Below are 11,825 nucleotides of genomic sequence, written 5' to 3'. Positions count from 1 at the left end.
TCTCTGAGCTTTTAACAACCATGTTGCTGCACTCGGTCTTCACAGGGCAGCCCCCAACTCTGAATTCCATTGTTTGTCTGTGGCGATGTTGACACTCAGCATTGTTTTGGAATGGAATGGAGTTGTGAAACACCAATTTAACAGTTGGCAGCTGCAGGCTACTCTGGAAATATCACCACCTTCTCCTGAAAGGGGGGAAATAGTTTCAGACATATCTCTATGGCTGTTTGGAGTAGAGTCATTAAAGGAAGCTACAGTGATGCCAAACCGAAGCAGCGGCACATGGATAATTTCTCAGGACACTGAACGGGATCATTCCTTCCGATAGCTCTCCTGCACTTTTCTGCTACCAGGAAGTAGCCAGAGAGCAGGCGTCTGTGGTGTAAGTGTTATATTTTCCAGTCATGCTATCTGATTAAAACACCAGCTGCATGTAAGACACAAAGAGGAAGTAATAGAGAGGGACTTGAGACACATTCAATTTCAGGGGATTTTTCACGCCCCATAGGTGTCGGCCATCAAGTTTGCATAGCATTCGGGAGTCAAAGCAAGCCGCCTGGCTGGCTGTGTGTGTCACATGATGAACTAGAAACATGAAACTCAAATATGTGCTCGGGCAAGTTTTCAGGTCTCGTAATAAATGAGTATTCTCCTTCTCACAACGTAGAAACCAGGCAGAGACAACCCGTGGGATTCTGTCTCAGGTCAACTGCTCCGTATAGCATTCCTTTTTACGGTCATAGGAAACAGCACATGTTCTCATTAAATGGTCACTAGTTTACCTGATACTATCAACACGGAACATGGACAAGTTAAATAAGATCACTGAGCCAGCTGGTCAGAAGCTAAGGTACGATTTTTTTTCCCTTTTACATTTCGTTTGTTATGACTTTCTGTGTTCCTTTAGTGCTGTGCCAAGTCAGAGGACAGACTGGGTTTGGAAATGGGAAATGCACGCTGTTACAGATTCTGTTAGTACAAGGACTATGCAATTCCAAAAGTACCTGTTGTGTCGAATGCACCTGCCATCGCTGGGGCTAAAATGCTAACTGAAAACGAGTACAACCGATCAAGTGTAGTGTATGAAGGGAAGTTTAGATATAATACATGAGCATTTTCTTCCTCAGTAAAATTAAAATCTATTTCAGCATTCTGCAGGCACAAGAAGTTAAACAGAATATTGAGTATAAAAGAGGATCATTATCTGTATACATAGCTGCAAAAAGAGTCAATAAAATAAACACAAAACAATGTGACTAACACTCTGATACAACTCAACTGTTCGCACTGGAGACTCTGTCCATGCTACTTTTATTCTCTGTGAAAAAGCAAACTGCTTGATATATTTTTGTTTTAAAGGTTTTATTTAAAAAATCGTTAATTCACCATGAGCCTTAAGCACATTAGTAACATTTGATCAGGAGTTTGTTTATGCACAGTAGATTTTGTATTAAGAGGACTCCCCGGTTAAACTTCTTTGGTATCTCCAAATCTTCAAATGGGACAGTGTCATGTAGATAAACAGGAAGCATAAAACACTCTGAAAATAGCACACTTTTAAGTGCACTAGATTGTTACAAGGTAGTATTTTTAGGGTGACTGGATTTGTACACTGGAAATGGTGTCTAGAGACAGAAATAGTTTTTCCATCCTATGAACATTTTTGAAATTTCAAAACATTTTCCTATTCTGGGGAAGAGAAAATAAGAGACCCCAGAATATCCAATAGCCTGATGGTTGCTAGGGCACTCATCTTTTACTCATGTGGGGGAGTCAGGTTTAAGTCCCTATGTCTCCAACATCCCAGGGGAGTGCACTAGCACCAAGTTAGAGTTAGCATCTCTCTGACCCAATGAATATTTAGTTCTTGAAACAAAGGGGAACAGTTCTAAGAAGAGGCATTAAGCGAGACTCATCCACCAATAGCCTGATGGTTAGGAGTCTCACCTTGGAGATAGGAGACCCAGGTTTAAGTCGCTGCTCTGAATTAGGCAGTGTCCTAACCAGCTATTGGCTATCCTGCAGATGGCTGTCTCTCTTTCTTGAGAAGTTTTTGTTGAAACTCATACACTTCTGTGAAAACTTTTGGTTTTGACTAACTGGTATTTTCAGACAAAAAACATTATGTTGAAACATTTCTAAATGGACTACAATGGAGTCTTAGCTTTTAGACCAGCTGTTTGAATACAGCCCAGTTAGCTAGCTCCTGCTCCCCATTCTGTTGGTGGAAGAGCTGGTGAGCCTAAAAGAAGGACACAGGCTACAACTTCACTGCCAAAAAAGGAGTGTTTTTACATGGAGCTAGCCAGCTTAAGATAGCTATCACAATGTAAAATCCTGGTGGACACAAGGCACAACAGTTTTTACTTCCAAGTAGTTAGACAAGACCATTTCCAGGTGGGGGGCGAGGGGAAGCATTGACCTCAACTAGTTATACTGAGCTAAAAATTAGCTGTGCCGTGTCGCCATAAGGATTTCACAGCAAATTAGCTATCTCAATGTAAAAACCAATTTTTTGCAGCAAAGGCATAGTCATAGAGCAGGGGTGGGCAAACTTGTTGGGGCGAGGGCCACATCTGGGTGAGGAAATTGTATGCAGGGCCGGGGCAGGGCGGGTGGAGTGCGGGATGTGGAGGAAGGGGCTCAGGACAAGGGATTGGGGCAGAGAAGGGGTGCAGAGTGTAAGAGGGGGCTCAGGGAAGGGGGTTGGGGTACAGGAGGGGTACGGAGTGCAGGATGGGGCTCAGGGCAGGGAGTTGGGGTGCACGGGGTGCAGGGTGCAGCAGGGAGCTCAGGGCAGGTGGTTGGAATGCACAGGAGTGCAGAAAGGGGCTCAGGGCAGGGAGTTGGGTGCAGGAGGGGTGCGAGGTACAGGCAGAGGGCTTAGGGCAGGAAGTTGGGGGGCTGGGGGCAGGAGGGGTTTGAGCTCCAGCCCGGTGCCGCTTACCTAAAGTGGCTCCGGGGTGGCAGTGGCGCACACCAGGGCCAGGGCAGGCTCCCTGCATGCCTGCTCTGTCCCCACGCCACTCCAGGAAGTGCTGCGGCCCCTGGGCGGGGGGGGAAGAGGGCTCTGCGTGCGCACATGGAGCCCTTTGCCTCCCGGCCCGGGGACTGCTTCTGAGAGCAGCGCCAGGCCCGCAGTACCACCAGGGGTAATCCCACGGGCCGGATCCAAAGCCCTGAACGGCCGGATCCGGCCCGCGGGCCATAGTTTGCCCATCCCTGTCATAGAGGTTCCCACACACACCATTACATAAGATGAAAGTAGAATTTCCTTCAAGCACTAGGAGGAGGTGCCAGCTGCCATGCTAACCTGGGCATGATGGCAAGTTAATTATGTATGTTTCTATTCAAAGCCCATTTCCTCCCTACTGTAGCTTTAGCCAGGCTGGCTCAGCTCCTGTTCCTCCCTCTTCAGCATGTCTAGTTCTAGTGATGTCTTAGCACAGATAGTGGAAGGAGACTCTGCTCCCTTCTGATACCTCACAGTATTATTAAGGCAGCTTCTTCTCCCCTCCTCCTCCTTATGGCCAGTACATGTCTGACCAAAACCTTAACTCAAGGAACTTCAGTATATATCTACCTTTAAGCATGTGAGTAGTCCCATTCTAAATGCACATGCTTAAAGTATCTTGTTGGATATGGGTCCAGATATTTGACCATATCACACTCATGCCCGTCACCCCAATCGGGGTATGGGCCGCCAACCACAGATCTCCAGAGTCCTCTATCCTGGGCCATTCGCTCTAGCTGGTTCCAGGTATAGCCCATTTTTTTCCATGTGCAGATGGTAATCCTCCTGGTTGCAAGGAGGGTGATCGGCTTAGTGGCTTCCTCGTGGCTTTCACCACCCAGCGTCATGCGTCTTTGAGTTGAAGACCCTTCTTTTTCCAGGCTAAAAGTCTCTGTTATCTCTATTGTTGGCGTTTCTGTAGCAAGTTGATTTTTTTACAGGGTGGAGTTGCTAGCCCCACCCCCAACCCTCCTTTACCCTGACTTGGGACAGGCAGATGGCCCCAAAAGACCTCTCTGGTGGAGCTATTTGACCATATGGTTTTAATAAAACTTCAGGCTTTGCTGATTTTTTAGCAATGGTTGCTATAATTGCCTGGCCTGTTTAGAAAGAGAAACCTGCCCAGATTTAAGAGGGATGCACAAGCACAACAAAGTATGAACATAATGGAGCTGCAGTCATTGCCACCCAGGAGTAGTCAATTATTTTTTTCAGGGTCCAGATTTCTTGGTCAAGGTCTTCAGACTTCAGAGAAATATTTTTCACACCACAGTAACAATAATGATAATAAGTAAATAAAAAGATTTTGCGATCCATACAAAAACATCTGGCAGTCCAGATTTAGTCTGCAGTTCACCTATTGACTACCTCTGTCCTACGGTGACCAGATAGCAAATGAGAAAAATCAGGACAGGGTGGGGGTTAATAAGTGCCTATATAAGAAACAGCCCAAAATATCAGGACTGTCCCTATAAAATCAGAACATCTGGTCATCCTAATCTGGCCTCACCCCTTGACATAATCACCCATTTACCTATTTTGTCACCAGCTCATACTACATGGTACTGTCCCAGATGTGTTGGCAAGGCAGTTGATTATATAGTAGGCTCTATCTTCGTTTCTCCTTTACAAAAACTATTTGCCCCAGTGTTTGCACTGAATGTTACATTGGGGAGATATTTGCATTTGAAGTCTAACTATCTTCATGGGCCTATGATTGCAGAGACAAAAAAATCCTACTGAAACAAAGTACCACTTGTGTTATTATAGTCCATTTTCTAAGGCAGTTTTCTTAAGAGTTAATTCAATAGCTGCAAGAATCAAAGTGGCTTTAGTGCTGTATCAGCATTTGTTTGTGCCTAAAGCTTCAAGCTTATCAATGCAAGTCTGAAAGGTTTGATTTTGTGAACTGGGTTTGATAAGCTCATGTTGATATTTATCAGCTTCTCTCCTGTGCTGTATTTTTTATTATATCTGATGTATCTCTTTGTTAACATAATTGCAACAGCATCTCTGGGTCTGTATTTTTAGCTCACTCATCTGCTTCACTTATCTGGGTAAGATGGGAAGTAAGGGAGAGTCATCACATGGCTCTTCACCCGGCATGTTGTAGACTTGGATATGGTGCTTGCAATTGTGAGAGTCATTCACTTTGTCATCTGTTTAATATCACTTGGGTCTGAATGCAGACACCTTGTAGAATTCTACCATTATTATTTTTATAAAGTGTATTGTGCATGCATGGAATTATATCATATACCATGCATGGGATTATACTTTGATAAACTGTCTGCATGTATTGTCATTGTCTGAGTTGCCAGGAAACCTTGGACTCCAGAGAGAGTGAGGTTTTGTCAGGAGAGGAATGAATTATGTGGCATAGACAAAGGATCCGATATTTTTTACAGCAGCATTTCCCAAAGTGTGGGGCACAAAAGACCAGCTGGAGGGACATGGAACAGTATCAGTGCAAGTGTCTGCATGCTGCCCTGCTAATATGGTGGGTAGTGCATCTGGACTCAGCTTTCAAAAGTTAAGGTATTGCTGCTGCATAATCAAATTGGTCCATAAGCAGATATACTGATAAAAACGGAGAATAGTCAGCAAAGCTTAAGTGCAGTTAGCACCAAACTTTCAGAACCACAGCAATAGCTTTTTGGTTCAAGTTCTTTAGAGAGACAGTGATTCTGCAACTTCTGCTCCTACAAACTGTTTCCAACTGCTGTGTGACTGTGTGCTAACTTGGCAAATATATTACGAGCACAAAACTTAAGAACGGCACCTTGACATTTAGGCCAGGTTTAAATGTAACAATTAGATCAACCTGGTTATATCACTGAGGGTTGTGAAAAATTTTGCACCCTGTGCAATGTAGTTAGGTCGACCTACCCCCACTGTAGATGCAAAGCTAGCTACTCAGAGAGGTAGATTACCTACATCAACAGAAAAAAACCTTCACTACAGCAGCACTGCTGCAGTGCCATAACTGTGCCACTCTAGTGTAGATATACTCTCAGCTCGAAGAGGTCTTCATCTTTACCCCCTTTTTCGCTCCTCCAAATGCCTTGCAATGTAACTTAAAATCACCACCTCCAACCACTGCTCCCAGGTATTATTTGAAACCACCATGAAAAGTATTTCACTTTGTTCTGGGGTTGGGTTTACAGTTGCTTTGCAATACAAACGATAACCTTATTGGATTCCCACTTTAACACGTTGGATAAAATTCTGACCTTATTGAAGTCAGTGGGAGATCACCTAAGAGCTTGAGTGCTCACTTAAGTGCTGTTAATGGCCCATTAAGTATAAAAGTATTTGTAGTCCTCACCAGTTTTGTACTGACCTAGAAGCCTTGGAAGTTAGAGTATTTCAGTAAAGTATTAGTTTTGTAGCTTTCCCTCTTCTGCTTCACCAAGTTATTCCTCTTGAACATGCAGAACAGAAAATGAACTCATTTGGGAATGAAGTGACATTTTATTGTAAATCAGCACCTACTATGTTATCCTATACAGGATACTTTATTACAGGGAGCAGTTTTCTTTTTTGAGAAAAAATCAGTTGGGAATATTAGGATATGTCTACACTACAGTTTATGTCGTCAAAATTTTTGTCGCTCAGGGGTATGAATACACCACCCCTCCCCCAACCAACTTAAGTTACACCAACATAAGCGCCAGTGTGGACAGTGCTATGTTAATGGGACAGCTCCCACCTCTCACAGAGGCTGGAGTAGTTAAGTCAATGGGAGAGCTCTCTCCCTTCATCTTGGGGTGGCTACATTAGAGAGCTTACAGCAGTGCAGTTTGAGAAAGTGATGGAAATTTCACCAGTTAAGTTCCTGTTAGTATTAATAATAGTCATTTAATCAAGTTTTGTAATCAAACTTTGACACACAACATTTCATATTTAGAAAAAAAATACCTGGAAAGGTTGCAAACAGGGATAGAACTGTTGATCTGCCAAGCTGCTTATTATGTACATGGTCCTATGCAGTTCACAGATTCAGAATGTGCTACAAAATATACACCACCAGAGATTTCAGCAGCAGGTTCTAAGCCTCCACTCATCTCATTTCTAGCCATTATGGTTGCAAAGTCAACCCAATGTAATCAATGCTTGTTGCCCAAGTCTGCAGAAAGCATAAAACATCAGCTCTAAAAGAAGCATGGATTGCATCATCCATCTGAACTGTGTAATAACTCTGAAACCTAAGGCTTGCTTTGTCAGCATTAACTATTTCATTGCTGATCATTTTAGGGGATACACCCAGAAATTGTGCTTATCTACTGTTGTCACATGCATCAGCTGATATTAAAGCAATGATACAGCTAGTTCAGGGGTTCTCAGACTGGGGGTCGGGACCCCTCCGGTGGTTGCAAGTTTATTATAAGCTGTCAGCCTCCACCCCAAACCCCGCTTTGCCTCCAGCATTTATAATGGTGTTAAATATATTAAAAAGTGTTTTTAATTTATATGGGGGTGGGTCGCACTCAGAGGCTCGCTATGTGAAAGGGGTCACCAGTACAAAAGTTTGAGAACCACTGAGCTAGTTGCTATCAAGGGTTGTTGGGGCGGGGAAACTAGTTCAACCTCTCTCCACCTCCACGCCACCCACAAAAAAGTCTCAGGTCTCTTCTGACCCTTACCACCATGATGAGGGGAGAAAAAGAGATTCATTTCTCTACCAGCCATCTCACCTCCTCCACTGCCAAAAGCCTCAACTGCCTCCTGAGTTCCCAAACCATCTCTATGCCTTCCTGGGTGCCAAAAGTCCCAGCACCCACTCCCATTCCTGCTTTCCCCTGGCTGTTTCCGCCAGACATTGACATGTTGTCAATACAAAAAAGTGCTGTGGCCTGTTGAAAATTGTAGTGCAGCCAGAGCCGTCCCTAGGGTACAGTGAATGGGGGTGACCATCCTGGGTCGCACGCTTTGTGAGGAGGGGGCGGGGAGGTGATGCAGGAGGCAGGTGGGGGGGTGAGGAGGAGCCCTGCCATCAACCTCCCCCTTCCCCCCAGCACCTCCTGCCCAAAGCACCTCCGCTTTCCTCCTAGAACCTACTGCCGATCAGTTGTTTCACGGTGTCTGGAGATGCTGTGGGGGGAGGGGAGAGAAGTGAGGGCCCAGCGCACTCGGGGGAGAGGATGGAACTGGGTGGGAGTGGGGCAGGAAGAGGTGGGGCGAGGCCTGCACGGAGCTTGGGGGGGGGGAGCATCCCCATCAGATAGAAACTTGGCACCTATGTCCCGGGCCCTGCACCCCCCTAGGGATGGCCCTGTGTGCAGCATAATATAAACTGACTCTAATATTATAATAAATCACATGGGGACAGCATAGAAATCTTTTTTTTTTAATCCACTCAAAGCTCATGAATATTTCCCAGGCTGCCTCACTAGAGGTGTTCACAGGATGTAGGCTCAGTTTGCTACAGAGTAGACAGAACTCTGATTATTTAACTTCTGTTTCCTGCAGTTCTTTGTAATTTCTAATCAGCTACTGAAACTTCCTCCTATTTGGCCTCCATGCATCTTATCTCACCCCACTTCAGCCTCTATAAAATACTGTTGTAAAAATCAATTTTCTCTCCAAGTGCAAGATGTCACGGAGTCCCCGGGTGAAGCTCTGGAACTGCTCCCCACAAAGCCAGGCAGGACTTTGGGGAGCCTCCTCTCCCTTGGAGCAGACTGTCTCCAGGGCAAGAAGCTCACATGGCTTCACCTCCTGGGTCTCTCCTTGGAGCATTCAGCATCCTCTGCCCTTCCGTGCGCTTCCCACAGTGAGTCCACACAGGCAGGGTCCTGGGGGAGCCAGAGGGTCCTGCACCCCCACTTCGCAGTCAGACGTGACACTTAGCCAGCCTGTAAAACAGAGGTTTATTCGATGACAGGAACACGGTCTAAAACAGATCTTGTAGGTACAGAGAACTGGACCCCTCGGCCGGGTCCATTCTGGGGCCCAGTGAGGCAGACCCCCATATCTGCCCTCACTCCTCATCCCAAGCCAGCTCCCAAACTGAAAACCCCCTCCAACCTCTCCTTCTCTGCTGAGTTCCTTTCCCAGGCCAGGAGGTCACCTGACCTCTTTGTTCTCCCACACCTTTTGCTACCACCTTGCAGGAGGGAAGGGCCTGGCCATTAGTTGCTAGGCGACAGAGGGCCGGCCAGAAACTGAAGCATCCACACAGTATTCAGGGGAAACATTAAGAACAGTCCCCACCTCGTCACACAAGAACTGTGTGACCTTCATATGTAACTCATCTGCCAGATGGAGTTGGCAGCACCAAGGGGCAGGTTCAATATCTAGGAATTCCTCTTAAAAATACAAAACAGAACCAGTTCAAGCCCCATCCAGTAGTCTGGGAAAATCTAACATCACTCCCAGGAGCCTGTAAGAGGCATACTTCCCACAACCAGGCACTGAGTCTGAGTATAACAAAAGAGAATTTTTTATTAAAAGGGAAAGGGAACCACCCCCAACCACATTCAAAAGCATGTGACCATAGCCAAACCCAATCCTGCAGCCTATTGGACAGTGTCTTTTGCCTCAGTGTCCCACCATGCAGTGGAATGTCCAATGAACGAAGGTCCCTTTAAACACATCATTCCCCTTTCCCTCCACTTCACCCGACTCACAACTGGCTGTCCTTGGTTAGGGAATACTTGGAGTTTAGAGGTGCATTCACAGGGTTCACCTCCCACCCCGAGGTAAGGGGGCGGGAGGTTGAGCAATGCCTCCGCGGCTGCTTCTGCAACTGTCTCTCTGCCACCGCTGACCACAATTTCTCTGCTGACACCACTTGCTGCTCCCACAACGTTACATTCTGAGGTTTCACCTCTTAGCCCAGCTCTTAGTGATTTCAGCTCTCAGTAATTTCAGCAGGTAGTGAGGAATCTGTCAGGTCAAACTGTGCCTGCTACTGTCATGACGGTAGATGATACTACCTGCGGCTCATCAAACAACTGCTTTCTAAGTAGCCCAGGAGGGTGTAAGGCTAACAGAGCAACCCCTGACAGAAGAGCCTCACTGCCTTGTGGGTGGGTTCGGTAGAATGTAAGGCTCTGAGGGTAAACTCAGACAGAAAATCTGGAGTGGAGTCCCAAAGGCAATCAGGCACTAACATTTTAGTATTTTTCTGGCAACACCTGCAGTGGATTGGGTACCAGATGTATTGGTTCTTCCTCTCCTCTGGATTTAATTGGTGATGCCAAGAGGGAGGTCCTGATGCATGGGCAACTCAGGGGCTCCATATCATGTGCCCAGGTTTGCACCGTGGGCAGGCACTCCAGCTTCGCTTCGAGCGTCGACACAACATGGGAGGCAGCAGTAACCAGTTCTAAGCTCTAATTCGATTGGCGTAGAGTTGAGTGCCAGGGGCTGTCTCCGATGGTGGGAAAGATCATCGTACGGTATCTCACTGGACAACCACCGCCCACCATAAAATTGGGCAGCTCCCAACAATAGGGTGTTGTCCTGCCACAGTCTGCCTGCTTCAATGGGTGCTTGGAGCTTAGAGATTATAACTTGACAAGTGGATTTAAAGATAGGGTGCTGGAACATTCGCACCATGACAACTGGATTATCTGAGGACCTTCAACAGATCAATGGTGCACACAAAACTACCATGATCAATGATGAGCTGAAACGGCTCAATGTGAATATTGCATCCCTCCAAGAAACACAGCTAGCATCAAGCGGATCGCTCAAAGGAAAAAAAAAGACTACACATTTTTCTGGCAGTAGAAAAGTGCAGAAGGAATGCGAGAGTACAGAGTGGAATTTGCCATTAAGAACTCACTTCTGGGGATGAGTGAGCTGCCTACAAATGGATCCAAGAGAATTTTGGCACTAGTCTTGTTTACAACTGAGGGCCCAGTCAATCTTGTGAGCCCCAACACTCTCCTTATCTTCCGACATCAAGGACCAGTTCTATGACCAGTTGAACACGACCATCAGCAAGATTCCAAAACACAAATATGCTAGGGGACTGCAAGAGTGGGAGCTGTTCATGAAGTATGGACCAACTGTCTTGATCAAAACAGAACTAGTATGATGAATGGAAACAGTCAGAGACTGCTAGAATTTTGTTCCCATTATGACCTCTGTGTAACAAACTCATTCTTCCAAACAAAGCCGCAACACACAGTATCTTGGAAACATCCCAGATCTGGCCACTGGCACCAACTGGATCTTATCATCACAAGGCATACCAACCTGAATGCGACACAGACCACTCTCTGGTATGCAGCCAGGTCAGACTTAAACCAAAGAAAATACATAGATATAAAGTAAAAGGATATCCTTGTATTAACATCAGTGCCATAGCGGACCAAAAAAAGTCACAGCAGTACAAGAACATACTATAACAAGCCCTTGACACCAGTTATTGTGCCACAAGCACCCAGCTGAAGTGGCAGCAACTGAAGAACACAATCTAGGATGCAGCTCTGTCAGTCTTTGGGAAGAAGGAAAACAAGACCAATGACTGGTTTGACGCATATTCCAGTGTGTTGAAACCAGTCATAGGGGCCAAACGCACAGTCCAAACCAACTACAAGAGAGACCCAAATGAAAAAAAAGTATAAGCATTGAGAGTGGCAAAACTGCTCTATGCTGCACCAATAACAATTGGCTGCACTTATGTGAAAGCATCCAAGTCGGAGCTGATGCAGGCAACATTAGAAACATGTACGATGGGATCAAGAAAGCCTTGGGTCCAGCTTAAAGAAGACAGCCTCATTGAAATCAACAACAAGGGAAACAATCAATAACCACACCAAGCAGATGAATCTCTGTGTAGAACACTACTCTGAGC

The 11,825-nt window shown here is 45.8% G+C and overlaps 1 protein-coding gene across 7 annotated transcripts in view; it reads left to right on the top strand.

Annotated features, from left to right (window-relative positions):
• The first annotated feature begins 312 nt into the window (after window positions 1-312).
• BLNK (B cell linker) overlaps window positions 313-11,825 on the top strand; it is a 72,376-nt gene continuing 60,863 nt past the window's right edge. Inside the window, exons 1-2 of one of the 7 annotated variants that reach the window (XM_045023022.1) lie at window positions 368-382; window positions 668-850. In XM_045023022.1, coding sequence (XP_044878957.1) covers window positions 804-850 — 47 coding nt within the window. In that variant the 5' untranslated portion in view covers window positions 368-382; window positions 668-803. Of the gene's footprint in view, window positions 383-583; window positions 851-11,825 lie in introns of those variants that run through there. The other 6 variants (XM_045023027.1, XM_045023025.1, XM_045023023.1 and 3 more) reach the window with 6 other exon arrangements.

This window comes from Mauremys mutica, chromosome 7 (assembly GCF_020497125.1).
Source record: "Mauremys mutica isolate MM-2020 ecotype Southern chromosome 7, ASM2049712v1, whole genome shotgun sequence".
In the NCBI taxonomy this organism is placed as follows: domain Eukaryota; kingdom Metazoa; phylum Chordata; order Testudines; family Geoemydidae; genus Mauremys; species Mauremys mutica.
This window is presented reverse-complemented; position numbering and strand designations above follow the sequence as displayed.